This window comes from Bubalus bubalis, chromosome X (genome assembly GCF_019923935.1).
Source record: "Bubalus bubalis isolate 160015118507 breed Murrah chromosome X, NDDB_SH_1, whole genome shotgun sequence".
NCBI lineage: Eukaryota > Metazoa > Chordata > Mammalia > Artiodactyla > Bovidae > Bubalus > Bubalus bubalis.
Genome location: NC_059181.1, coordinates 107,809,909 through 107,825,148, shown reverse-complemented (window position 1 = coordinate 107,825,148; position 15,240 = coordinate 107,809,909). Strand labels below are relative to the sequence as shown.

At 39.2% G+C, this 15,240-nt stretch overlaps 1 protein-coding gene across 3 annotated transcripts in view; it reads right to left on the bottom strand.

Moving 5' to 3' along the window:
• GABRA3 (gamma-aminobutyric acid type A receptor subunit alpha3) overlaps window positions 1-15,240 on the bottom strand; it is a 237,585-nt gene that overhangs the window by 133,652 nt on the left and 88,693 nt on the right. For all 3 annotated transcript variants that reach the window (XM_006059662.4, XM_044936782.2, XM_044936781.2), the window contains exon 2: window positions 6,546-6,711. In XM_006059662.4, the coding sequence (XP_006059724.1) occupies window positions 6,546-6,697 (152 nt within the window). In that variant the 5' untranslated portion in view covers window positions 6,698-6,711. The remainder of the gene's footprint in view (window positions 1-6,545; window positions 6,712-15,240) is intronic.

Here is a 15,240-nt window from a genome sequence, read left to right as displayed (position 1 = left end):
AAAGTATTGAACTAAGTTTCAAAAAAATGTAGAGAGCAAAGGAGAATACCAAGTTTTAAGCACTGTCTGGAAAACTGTATCATGTGAGAAGACAAATTGAAAGTGATGAGAGTTATCTTGTAGACAAGAAAGCATGGAGTAGCTCTGAGAGGAAGGAAGTATGAAATAGGAAGGGTCACAGAAGCCTAAAACAGGTAGGCATTAGAGGAAGGTGGACTTCTGTTCGATATAGGAAGCACTTTCCCATCCCTAGAGCTATATGCCCATGGTAGTAATGCAGTTTACTACTGGAGGGATTCAAACTGGTAGGTCAATCATAAAGCATAATGCAAGAATGATTCTTGGTCAGGATAAGAGCTTAGGACTTATGGCTTCTCAGGTCCCACATCTGGTTCCTAAATTTTAAGATTTGGAGATTGAATGGTAAGAGTATTAATGTATTGATGCCATAATAGAGATTATATACACACAGAAGAGACTGGACTTTACATACTTGCACTTCAATCAAAATTAGCTTGACACATACCCACTCAACATGTGTCCTACCTGTTCACATTATTCACTGAGTTAAAGTAAAATAAAAACCAAATCCTTAATGTTTCTCTTAGTAACTTAGTATTTATTGGGTTGGCCAAAAAGTTCATTTGGGTTTTTTTGTAAGATGATATGGAAAAACCCAAACAAACTTTTTGGCCAACCCAATACATGTGTAGCCACAGGTGCCAGTTTATGGTGAGATTAAGAGAACTGAGAAAATAGATTTCATGATGAAAGCAGACACTTAGAAGAACCTTTGGAACAGTGGCACCAAGTCAGGCTATGAATATGACAAGGAGATAATTAATTCAACCATTTCCTCTTAAATTCACAATATCTGCTCACCACTGCCACTACTATGGAATCTTGATGCAGAAAAAGTGGTGATTTGGGTTCATGTAAATGTAAGGCCTTGTGCCCAATGTCTATCATTCCTTCTTCTAGATATATTATATACTCGTGTTCAACCTGTTCACTTTCTTATAAGGATAACCTATATGAACTATATCAGCAGGGCTGCCACAGCCTCTGACTTCAAGTAGGCAGAAGATCAGAGGGAAGAAGAAGGGAAAGTGTGGGTATGCAATCTCTTAGCTCTCTCTCTCTGTGAAAGCTCCTCCACTAAAGATCTCTGCACTCTTAAAAAGTTTTATATGACATATCTGCTGCTGGCCTTAGGTTCTTGCTCTATTCCTTGGAGTGTACCTATACCCAGATCATACCTTCACAATTAGTCCCTTTGCAAACATATTCTCCTCAAATAGTCTTAATTGAAATTCTCTATCTGTTTTCTTTGGGATCCTGACTGATACACATCTCAGGTTTCAACAAATTACAGTCATACAAGGATAGTTGTTGTTCAGTCATGTCTGACTCTTTGTGATCCTAAGGTCTGCAGCGCACCAGGCTTCCCTGTCCTTCACTATCTCCTAGAGCTTGCTCAAACTCATGTCCACTGAGTCGGTGATGCCATCCAACCATCTTATCCTCTGTTGCCCCCTTCTCCTCCTGCCTTCAATCTTTCCCAGCATCAGGGTCTTTTCCAATGAGTCAGTTCTTCGCATCAGGTGGCCAAAGTATTGGAGCTTCAGCATCAGCCTTTCCAATGAATGAATATTCAGGGTTGATTTCCTTAAGGATTAACTGGTTTGATCTCTTTGCTGTCCAAGGGACTCTCAAGAATCTTCTCCAGCACCACAGTTCAAAGGCATCAATTCTTTGGTGCTCAACCTTTTTTATTGTCCAGCTCTCACATGCATACATGACTACTGGAAAAACCATAGCTTTGACTATTCGGACCTTTGTTGGCAGAGTAATGTCTCTGCTTTTAGTATACTGTCTGGGTTTGTCATTGCTTTTCTTCCAAGGAGCAAGGGCCTTTTAATTTCATGGCAGCAGTCACCGTCCACAGTGATTTTGGAGCCCAAAAAAACAAAGTCTGTCACTGCTTCCATTGTTTCCCCATCTATTTGCCATGATGTGATGGGACCGGATGCCATGATCTTCATTTTTGGACTGTTGAGTTTTAAGTCCACTTTTTCACTCTCCTCTTTCACCTTCATCAATAGGCTTTTTTTTTTTTTCATCAATAGGCTTTTTAATTCCTCTTTGCTTTCTGTCATTAGAGTGGTGTCATCTGCATATCTGAGGTTATTGATATTTCTCCCTGCAATCGTGATATACAGACTGGGATAAAAGATCCATTTGGCATTTACTTGCTACTTACCTTGACCCATCATTAAATTGCTTATATTCAACAATCTTGACCCAGAGTAGTGAAGAAAGCTGAGCGCCGAAGAATTGATGCTTTTGAACTGTGGTGTTGGAGAAGATCCTTGGTAGTCCCTTGGACTGCAAGGAGATCCAACCAGTCCATTCTGAAGGAGATCAGCCCTGGGATTTCTTTGGAAGGAATGATGCTGAAGCTTAAACTCCAGTACTTTGGCCACCTCATGTGAAGAGTTGACTCATTGGAAAAGACTCTGATGCTGGGAGGGATTGGGGGCAGAGAAGAAGGGGACGACAGAGGATGAGATGGCTGGATGGCATCACTGACTCGATGGACGTGAGTCTGAGTGAACTCCAGGAGTTGGTGATGGACAGGGAGGCCTGGCGTGCTGCGATTCATGGGGTCGCAAAAAGTCGGACACGACTGAGCGACTGAACTGAACTGAAGGATATTTTCATAACGGTCCAACGTAACACTTTTCACACATACAGTTCTCAGTTGTTAATGGTCAAAATACTGAGCCAGGGAACAAGAGTATAAGAAATATATTACAGGAAGCTGAAATTGTTCCTTGCAGCTTTTCTTTAAAAATTATGGGACTAGGAACCATAGACTGGCATTTTAACCTATCTCTATGATTAATTTTCTGTAAAGTCTTAGAAAAGTAAATGTCCTTTGTTGGAAGCCAATTTTGTCATGCACAAAATAAGGGATCAGATAAGATGCTCTCAACGGGTTTTCCCATGTCTGTTATTCTAAAATTTCTGAAGCCCATATTCTTAAATACACTGTAAGCTCTTGGAAAACAAGGACTGTGTACCCAGAGTATTGTCCAAACATTCCTTATATCAGAATCAGGTAGGCACTTGATAGAAATGCAGATTTTTAGGCACTATCCCCAAGTTCAGTCAATTCAGTTCAGTCACTCAGTCGTGTCCAACTCTTTGTGACCCCATTAACAGCAGCACGCCAGGCCTCCCTGTCCATCACCAACTTCCGGAGTCCACCCAAACCCATGTCCATCGAGTCAGTGATGCCATCCAACCATCTCATCCTCTGTCGTCCCCTTCTCCTCCTTCCCTCAATCTTTCCCAGTATCAGGGGCTTTTCCAATGAATCAGCTCTTCGCATCAGGTGGCCAAAGTATTGCAGTTTCAGCTTCAACATCAGTCCCTCCAATGAATACTCAGGACTGATCTCCTTTAGGATGGACTGGTTGGATCTCCTTGCAGTCCAAGGGACTCTCAAGAGTCTTCTCCAACACCACAGTTCAAAAGCATCAATTCTTCGGTGCTCAGCCTTCTTTATAATCCAACTTTCACATCCATACATGACCAATGGAAAAACCACAGCCTTGACTAGACGGACCTTTGTTAGCAAAGTAATGTCTCTGCTTTTTAATATGCTGTCTAGGTTGGTCATAACTTTCCTTCCAAGGAGCAAGAGTCTTTTAATTTCATGGCTGCAATCACCATGATTTTGGAGCCCAGAAAAATAAAGTCAGCCGCTGTGTCCACTGTTTCCCCATTTATTTGCCATGAAGTGATGGGACTGGATGCCATGATCTTAGTTTTCTGAATGTTGAGCTTTAAGTCAACTTTTTCCCTCTCCTCTTTCACTTTCATCAAGAGGCTCTTTAGTTCTTCTTCACTTTCTGCCATAAGGGTAGTGTCATCCGCATATCTGAGGTTATTGATATTTCTCCTGGCAATCTTGATTCCAGCTTGTGCTTCCTCCAGCCCAGCGTTTCTCATGATGTACTCTGCATATAAGTTACTAAACCAAATTCTCCAGGTGTGCAACCTGTTTCCTTGCTTAAGCCTACAGAGAGCTATTGCATTTAGAACATGATTTAAACAAAGTATTGGTTAATAAACCACTGTTGTTTGTTGAAGCTGCTTGGGTAGCCAACCATGTGATTTAATTGAATAATCCACTAAAGGTGGATAAAATAATGCAACAAATGGATTTTATTCAACACACAGAAACATCATTAATAAGGTATGAAAACAAGCAAACAAAAAGCAGCAGCTGTTGAGTATTAGAGCTACCAGCATATACATTTTAATGTTCTATTGGTTTCTATATTTACAGCGAATACGAATATAATGCCAACACTAATATTCAGAGCCAGACTTTTAGTAGTTTTATCTCCTCAAAAGCATGAATTGTATTGGACATGGAAGAAAGTAAAGTCCCCCAAAAAGTTTTTACTATCTCTGTATTAAATATAAGCACTTGTCTCTGCTTTTCCAAGCAGGATATCTTGGCCTTCTCTTTAATATAGTTTTCAAAAGGCTCGATTATCTGACTTTCAAAGCACCAACAGGATATAAGCAAACCAATATAAACAGGAGAGGTGACAGCTAACACTGAGGATGGAGACACAAAAAGAAAAAAGCAGATATAGAATAAACATAATGAACACTCTTTATGATGATCAGAAAGTCACCATGAAGAAGGACTATTCTGTTCAAAATCCTTCTTTAGTATTATTAGATAACTTGTAATATATCTTTTAGAGAACTTTACTCGCAGTTAAAATTAAAAAGCCTTTAACATTTGACGAGGTAAGCTTCATTTATTTAGAACTTTCATCTTATTTAGAATATCTATCATGCCCAATGAAATCAGATACATGAGAAGTTAATAAGATAGAATTAGTCTTTTTTTTTTCTTCCACACTGGAATAAAGAGTAAAAAGGGCCTTGCGGGCCAAGTTTCTAAGGACATATTAGTCTAGTTCTATAGCCCTCAGCCCCAGAGATCATCGTTGAAAATGCTGATAGAAGATTGAAAGACTTAGAGTACACTAAGATAATTGAATACTACTCAGCCATAAAAGCAATGAATGTCACTTAAACTGAGGTGAATGAACCTAGAGTCTGTTATGCAAACTGCAGTAAGTCAGAAAGTGAAAAACAAATATTGCATATTAATGCATATATATGGAATCTGGAAAAATGACACAGATGAACCTATTTGAAAAGCAGAAATAGAGACACAGACATAGAGAATGGACTTGTGGACAAAAGGGGTGAAGGGGAGGGTGGGATGAATTGGGAGATTGGGATTGACATATATAATACACTACCATGCATAAAATAGATAGCTAGTGGGAACCTGCTGTATAGCACAGCAAGCTCAGTTCAGTGCTCTATGATAACCTAGAGGGGTGGGATGTGGGGGGACTGGGAGGGAGATTGAAAAGGGTAAGGAGATATATATATACACATACACACATACATACACTTATGACTGATTCATGTTGTTGTATGCAGAAACCAACACAACACTGTAAAGCAATTATACTCCAATAAAGAATTAAATTTTAAAAAGAGGTGGTATGTATATACAATGGAATATTATTAAGCCATAAAAAGAATAAAATATTGTCACTTGCAGCAATGTGAATGGATCTAGAGAATATCATACTAAGTAAAATAAGTCAGAGAAAGACAAATATTATGTATCACTTATAAGTGGAATCCGAAAAATAAAATGACTCTCTATATGGATGTGAGAGTTGGACTGTGAAGAAAGCTGAGCACCGAAGAATTGATGCTTTTGAACTGTGGTTCAAACTGTGGTTTTTGAACTGTGGAGAAGACTCTTGAGAGTCCCTTGGACTGGAAGGAGATCCAACCAGTCCATCCTAAAGGAGATCAGTCCTGGGTGTTCATTGGAAGGACTGATGCTAAAGCTGAAACTCCAATACTTCAACCACCTCATGCAAAGAGTTGACTCATTGGAAAACACCCTGATGCTGGGAGGGATTGGGGCAGGAGGAGAAGGGGATAACAGAGGATGAGATGGCTGGATGGCATCACCAACTCGATGGACATGAGTTTGGGTGAACTCCAGGGGTTGGTGATGGACAGGGAGGCCTGGCGTGCTGCGATTCATGTGGTTGCAAAGAGTCGGACGCAGTCGCGACTGAACTGAACTGATACACAAGAGAAACAAACTCACACAGACAGAAAACAAACTCAAGCTTACCAAAGGGGAAAGGGATGGGGGAGGCACAAAAGGCTATGGGATTAACAGATACACAGTGACAAGAATTTATTGGTATATCACAGGGAACAATATTCAATATCTTGTAACAATCTATAATAGAAAATAATCTGAAAAAAGAATATTCATATAACTGAATCACTTTGCTCTATACCTAACACAATATTGTAACTCAACCATACTTCAATTAAAAAAATAATACTTTGACCCAAGTCAATAATTTATCACAGTCTTCTTTTGTTCTAGGAGTTTAGGTACTTACCCGCCAATATCCTGCTTCACAAAGTCCCCAGGTTCTTGTCGTCTTGATTCCACTTGGCCAGTTGTTCCAGGGAGAATATTAATCAGGAAGAGAAGCCCAAGGCCAGCCATGTAGAACTGACTCATTTGTGTGATTATCATCTTCTTGGGCATCAACTTGGAGAGACCTGTGAGTTCCATATTCAGAGGAAGAGGAAAGGAAGAGAAGACAAAGGGAAGGAGAAAGAAGAGATGAAAAAATAAGATTTTATTTCAACTCAGAACCATTTAATTTTCATAATATACAGTTACTAAATGCTTACTGTGACAGTTCTCCTTCTCCAATGCCACCAAAATTCACTTCTGGCATACCCTTCTTTTGATTATACCAGAGCCCATCCAATAGAAGGCATAGTGCGAAGACTCTAAATCAGTAACCAGAAGTCTTAGATTACAATTTCATCTTTTTCCCTGTCTTCCTCTGACTACGTGAGTCACAGAACTTCTCTCAGCCTCAGTTACCTCTTATAATCCAAGATCCTAAAATAATCTCTCATCTTCACTTTATTTCCCCCCAATCCTGTTTGATTTCTTACTATCACAAATGTCTTTTCATGAGTAATTATGCAATATTGTAGAAAATCTTAGGATATTAGGAATCTCTTTATAGAATTTTTGGGATTGATTCTCATCTTGATATGGTTAGATGGTTTTTCAAAATATAAAAAGGCCTGGAGTAGAGGGACTGTTTCCTCTGAATCAGATTGAGAAACTGCTGAATGATGAGACACAATGTTTTCCCATAAAGAAATATTTGAGGGCAAAGCCAGCCCAAAATAGGGCCACAACATAAAGAAGAAATCCAAGCCTAGTCTCCTGGTACAGAGGTCCCTCCATGGTCAGCAGATTATACTGATTATGTGATTTAGAGTTGTCTATATGCAAGGCTGTTTTACGAACCCTGGCTTGGTGGAGGTTTACCCAGGACATGGGGTTAAGAAAACAGTGTAAAGAGCCACTTGCTTGTATCCTTATGGCCCCTTAGAATCTGTGACATTGACCACCTGAAGAAGACCTAATTCTGACCCAGCACCATACTCTTTTTCAGTCATAGAGGTGGTTTAATTTTCAGAAGGCATAGAAGGATATGGAACATTTTTCCCAAGGAAAGCTTATACAAGAGACTAATATGTAAAACAGATACATGCTGAAGAACTATTCTGATTGATGAGAAGATGAAGGAAAAAAGTCTTTCTAAATTGATCCTCACCCTCCTTGTCCCAAAGCAGCCACTAGGTTCTATATTGGGGCTTCCCTGGTGGCTCAGCTGGTAAAGAATCTGCCTGCAATGCGGGAGACCTGAGTTCGATCCCTAGGTTGGGAAGATCCCCTGGAGAAGGGATCAGGTACCCACTCCAGTATTCTGGCCTGGAGAATTCCATGGGCAGAGGAGCCTTGCAGGCTACAGTCCATGGGATCACAAAGAGTGAGACATGACTGAGCAACTTTCACTCAGTCACTCAGGTTCTGCTTTAGATTGTCTTCTTAAATCTGGTACAGGCATAGAATACTATGATATGCAAGAAGACAGATTTCTGACATGGGAAAATGTCCACAGCATAGATAGAAATAGTCAGAGTATTAAGTTGCATCATATAAATGTGCCAATATTTGACAATTTTTCTTTCATAAAACATCAATTTCTAATGCTCAACCTAATAAGTGCTGTGATGATCATGATTCATGAGCTGTATAAGAGTTGATGGCTATTTTACAATAATCAATAAAAACAGTACAGTTAAGAAAATCATAGCATATGAGGAAGAAAATACGGTGCATAAAGAGACAACTGTAAGGCAAGAGTAACACCTGTAGTATGGGCAATAACTTTGACATATGTTCAAACTTTCATAGGACCCAAAGTTTGAAAATCACATGAGAAAGATTAATGCTCAGATAATCATGATTGATAAATACTCTACAGGAAAAAAGAGAGTTGGTACAGGATATGAAGTCCAAATTGTAGAAATCATCCATGGAATACAGGACAGAACTATGATGCATACTCAAAAAACATGAGTATCTGAGTAACAATCCTGGATTTAGGAGAAGGTGGCCATGCTGCATGAGCAAAGATACCAGTAGTGTGTGCTCATCTATGCTATTCTAGTATATAACTATGGTTTGTGATCAAATGATCATGGCAAACAAGCCGCAAACCTTCACACTAAGCATAGATGCCAATGACACAGAAGCAAATGCTCATGATTTGGAAGGAGAAAACTATGATGCATAAGAAGACAAAAATGTTATATGAACTCATGACTAAGATATTAATACATGTTTAAATAACCATTATGCATGAGAAGACATTCATAACATATAAAAGAAGTTGGACATAATGTGTGCCCTCCAACTACCATGACACTTGTTAGCAAACAAATTATTATAATTCATGTGAACATTTATGATATAAAACCATTTGGCCAGGGTATATGTCAGAAAACCATAATAAGCCTAGTAAACACTGACCAAGAGAAGACGTCCTTGGTACATATTTCATTAAGACATTGCATGTGATCAAAAGAATGCCACTAGAGTACTGTACAAAAATGTGAACATACTTAGTAACATTAAACTGTACCATTAAAATAGTTGATTGTTTATGTGTTTTTAACCAGAATTAATTTTTTAATTAAAAACAACATGGAACAGGTAGCTTTAGCAAGATAGCACATATCTGTAAAACAGGACCCAACTCTGATACGTGTACAGAGAAATATGGCACATTAGCCATTAACATAAATCCATGTACATGATCATGTACATGTAAATGATGTAAATCCATGTAAATGATCAACCTCAGATGATCATCAAACAAATGCAGATAAGGACAGCAGAAGGCCAGATGTTTAAAATTCTTCTGCCAACCTTGCTGAATTTTCAAGTGACCACAGTGCATAAACTGAAAACCATAACACTTAAAGAAAGACCCTTCAAACATAATAAAACATCTATGAAGCTAGAGACACCTATGGTATATACTTAAACAACCATGATGAATGTGAAGAAGCATTTGGTATATTAGTCCTTAACTGTGATATGTGCACACACAATGTGTGCATCATGGCAACCATGATACAGGAATTAAGTGACATGGTTTAGGAGGAGATGGTCATGCTAGACTGCCACGAGGTAGGAACAGAAGCCATGGTCCAAGAGTAGGTAGACATGCTGTACTTTTTTTCACTGGGTAAGAGAGGTTAAGATATAGATGCAAGAGGTCACAATGAAGAATAGATATCTTTCAAGTAATGATGACCACAGTGAATAAATTATTATTTATAACATGTTAACAAACAAATATAATTCACATATTCATGGTAAATACACTGAAAATTATAGAAAAAGAACATCATATAGTGACATGAATATTCAAACAAGTATGTTGCAAGCTCATGCTCAGTTGCTTCAGTCATGTCTAACTCTTTGCAAGCCCATGGGATTTTCCCAGCAAGAATACTTGAGTGGGTCGCCATTTCCTTCTCCAGTGTTGAGTAGAATGTAAAACATAATAATAGTTGTTTCAAATTAGTATAAAGAAGCCAGTCCACATTGCAAAACTAGACAACCATGGTGTATGCTCATATAAGTACAGCAAATTAAACACCAATGACATATGAACTTAAAACCATTGGGTGTATTCAGATAACCATGGCCACAATGGCAGATCCCTTTGGTAGGTGCAGATTGGCTATAATACAAAAAGCAACAGCCCTTGTACAGGCTCAGATAATCTTGGTGATAGAATGTATTATCCATGGAACAGGAACACACAATTAAGACACATGCCCAAGCCACCATAACATGGCACTGCACAGCCAAAATTTAGCAAATGGTTATTCAACCAATTTACTCTTCTCCAGAGATAAAGGAAGTTACAAGGAACTAACAAGAGGAAATCTCCATTAGCTCATAACTTACAAATTAATATCTCCATCCTACAACTCTCCTGTAACCCATATCTGCACTTTGATGTCCGAGAAGCATCTTAAACCTAACACGTTCATATCTGAGGTTCAGATATCTACTTACACACACACACACACACACACACACACACACAGACCTGGATCACCTGTCATCTTTTTCATCACATATAATGGTAACTCCACTTTCCAGTTGTTCAGAGTTAACACTCTGATGTTATTCTTGATTCCACTTTTGCTCTCACACCCACACTCAATCCATAAACAAGTCTCATGGGCATTCCACTCAAAAGGGAACATATTCAGAACAAAACCACTGGTCATCACCTCTGCTGCTATGACTCTGGCTCATCATCTCTTGCTGAGATCATTGTAAAAGCTTCTTAACTGGTCTTGCTGCCTCTGCTCTTGGTCCCCTGTGGTCTGTTCTTTAAATAGCAGACAGTGAAATGATAAAGTGTTAAGTCAGATCATGCCTCTCATCTGTTCAAAATCCTCCAATTGATTCCCATTTCAAAATCCTTATTATGAGCTAAAAGAACCTACATGATCTTATCCCCAAGTAACTAGCTAATCTCTGCTACCCTCCTATCTTACACACTCCATTTCAGCCATATGGCCTCCATGCAGCTCATTGGATATGCCTGGCATACTTCAGTTCTAGAGCCTTTGAAGATGATACTGCCTGTACCTGGAGTATTCTTCCATCCAGTTTCCAGATAGTTTGTTCATTTCCTCACTTCAGATATTTATTCAAACATCATGTCTCTCACTGAGGCCCTCCCTAAGCACATGTATACCTGTGGCAGATTCGTTTTGATGTTTGGCAAAACTAATACAGTGTTTCAGGTTTAAAAATAAAATAAAATAAAATAAAAATTAAATCCTTCTACACACCCCAGTGATGCTTTCTAAGGCCCACTTGACTTCACATTCCAGGATGTCTGGCTCTAGGTCAGTGATCACACCATTGTGATTATCTGGGTCGTGAAGATCTTTTTTGTACAGTTCTTCTGTGTATTCTTGCCACCTCTTCTTAATATCTTCTGCTTCTGTTAGGTCCATGCCATTTCTGTCCTTTATTGAGCCCATCTTTGCATGAAATGTTCCCTTGGTATCTCTAATTTTCTTGAGATCTCTAGTTTTTCCCATTCTGTTGTTTTCCTCTATTTCTTTGTATTGATCGCTGAGGAAGGCTTTCTTATCTCTTCTTGCTATTCTTTGGAACTCTGCATTCAGATGCTTATATCTTTCCATTTCTCCTTTGCTTTTTGCTTCTCTTCTTTTCACAGCTATTTGTAAGGCCTCCCCAGACAGCCATTTTGCTTTTTTGCATTTCTTTTCCATGGGGATGGTCTTAATCCCTGTCTCCTGTACAATGTCACGAACCTCATTCCATAGTTCATCAGGCACTCTATCTAAAAAGCCTCTTGAATAAAGTGAAAGTGGAGAGTGAAAAAGTTGGCTTAAAGCTCAACATTCAGAAAACGAAGATCATGGCATCCAGTCCCATCACTTCATGGGAAATAGATGGGGAAACAGTGGAAGTAGTGTCAGACTTTATTTTGGGGGGCTCCAAAATCACTGCAGATGGTGACTGCAGCCATGAAATTAAAAGACACTTACTCCTTGGAAGGAAAGTTATGACCAACCTAGATAGCATATTCAAAAGCAGAGACATTACTTTGCCAACAAAGGTTCATCTAGTCAAGGCTATGGTTTTTCCTGTGGTCATGTATGGATGTGAGTGTTGGACTGTGAAGAAAGCTGAGTGCCGAAGAATTGATGCTTTTGAACTGTGGTGTTGGAGAAGACTCTTGAGAGTCCCTTGGACTGCAAGGAGATCCAACCAGTCCATTCTGAAGGAGATCAACCCTGGGATTTCTTTGGAAGGAATGATGCTAAAGCTGAAACTCCAATACTTTGGCCACCTCATGCGAAGAGTTGACTCATTGGAAAAGACTCTGATGCTGGGATGGATTGGGGGCAGGAGGAGAAGGGGACGACAGAGGACGAGATGGCTAGATGGCATCACTGACTCGATGGACGTGAGTCTCAGTGAACTCCGGGAGTTGGTGATGGACAGGGAGGCCTGGTGTGCTGTGATTCATGGGGTCACAGAGAGTCGGACACAACTGAGCAACTGAACTGAACTGAATACACCCCAGATATTCCTTATGCAGTTTCCAGCTTTAATTTTTCTCCTTTGCACTTCTTGCACTGTTGTTGCTGCTGTTATTCAGTCACTCAGTCATGTCCAACGCTTTGCAACCCCATGGACTGCAGCACACCAGGCTTCCCTGTCCGTCACTATCACCTGGAGTTTGCTCAAACTTATATCCATGAGTCGGTGATGCCATCCAATCACCTCATCCTTTGTCATCCCCTCTTCTTCCTGCCTTCTGTCTTTCCAAGAATCAGGGTCTTTTCCAATGAGTTGGCTCTTCACATCAGATGGTCAAATACTGGAGCTTCAGATTCATCATCAGTAGTTTCAATGAATATTCAGGGTTAATTACATTTAGGATTTACTAGTTTGATCTCTGTGCAGTCCAAGGGACTCTCAAGAGTCTTCTGCAGCACCAGAGTTCAAAAGCATCAATTCTTCAACACTCAGCCTTCTTTATGACCCAACTCTCACATCCATACATGACTACTGGAAAAACCACAGCTTTGACTAGATGGACCTTTGAAGGTAAAGTTGTATCTCTGCTTTTTAAGACACGATCTAGGTTTGTCATAGCTTTTCTTCCAAACAGAAAGTGTTTTTTAATTTAATGGCTGCAGTAACCATCTGCAGTGATTTTGGAGCCCCCCAAAATAAAGTCTGTCACTGTTTCCATTGTTTCCCCTTCTCTTGGCATGAAGTGATCACACCATCATGGTTATCTATGACCATCAAGGTCACCAAGATCTTTTTTGTATATTTCTTCTGTACATTGTTGCCTCCTCTTCTTAATATTTTCTGCTTATGTTAGGTCCATATTTTTTCTGCCCTTAATTGTGCAAATATTTGCATGAAATACTTCCTTGGTATCTCTAATTTTCTTGATGAGATCTCTAGTCTTTCCCATTCTATTATTTTCTTTTATTTATTTGCATTGTTCACTTCTAGCATGTATTTTATATTTTTTGTTATCAGCTGTTTCCCCAGTAGAATATGAGCTCAATGGCAACAAGGAATTTTGCTTGGTTTATTTATAGATATATGTTCAATGCATAGAAAACTGCCTGGAAATAATGCATACTTAATAAATAGTTAATGAATGCTATTTTGAAAAAGTCATATCATGTAAGAGAGTATAAAGGATAGGGTATAAGTTGGGCTTTGGAACCCACTAAATTAAGAGATGACTTGGAACTACCAAATACACTCATGTTAGGCTTTAAAGACCTCCTTATTTAACATAAACTGGTAATAATAATATTCATCCTATCAGAATTCTAAAAATTAAATCATAGAACATACATAAAATGCCTGGCTAAAAACCTGCTACCAGGGTGACTCTGCTGCTATATCCTGTCCAAATATAAATTCATTTAATCACAAACATTTGAGCACCTAGTATGTACAAGACACTGATACAATACATTCTTCTATTAGAATTCCCCAAATTCCTTTACCTCAGTCCTTGGAATCTATTAGATACTAACAGTCTGCCTACCAACTCCTCTGCTTGGATGCTAGCAGGCACTATCTGCCAGAACTTTACCTGAACAGAGGTATCCCAAGTGCTGCTACCCACATACTACAAAGCCAAGTCTGTCATTTTCTTCCCTCAATTTGTCACTGGAGTTTCATTTGGTGCCATCTAACTCTACTCTGTCTCAAGACACTGTCAGGATTAAAGGTTCTGGAGTAGGAAACATCCTAGTTCCAATCCTGGACATACCACATAGAAATCTGACATTATTTCTCATCTATAAAATGTTAAAAATGATAATTTTCATGCAAAGATGGGCACAATAAAGGACAGAAATGGTATGGACATAACTGAAGTAGAGGAGGTGGCAATAATACACAGAAGAACTACACAAAAAAGATCTTGATGACCCAGATAACCAAGATGGTGTGATCACTTACCTAGAGCCAGACATCCTGGATTATGAAGTCAAGTGGGCCTTAGGAAGCATCACAATAAGCAAAGCTAGTGGAGGTGTTGGAATTCCAGTTGAGCTATTTCAAATCCTAAAAGTTGATGCTGTAAAAGTGCTGCACTCAATATGCCAGCAAATTTGAAAAACTCAGCAGTGGCCACATGACTGGAAAAGGTCAGTTTTCATTCCAATCCCAAAGAAAGGCAATACCAAACCAAAAACTGTTCAAACTACCGCACAATTACACTCATCTCACACGCTAGCAAAGTAGTGCTCAAAAATCTCCAATCAAGATTTCAACAGTATGTGAACCAAGAACTTCCAGATGTTCAAGCTGGACTTAGAAAAGGCAAAGGAACCAGAGATCAAATTGCCAACATCTGTTCGATCTTTGAAAAAGCAAGAGTTCCAGAAAAACATCTACTTCTGCTTCATTGACTATGCTAAAGCCTTTGACTGTGTGGATCACAACAGACTCTGGAAAATTCTTAAAGAGATGGGAGTACCAGACCACCTTATCTGCCTCCTGAGAAACCTGTATGCAGGTCAAGAAGCAACAGTTAGAACTGGACATGGAACAATGGACTGGTTCCAAATCGGGAAAGGAGTATGTCAAGGCTGTATACTGTC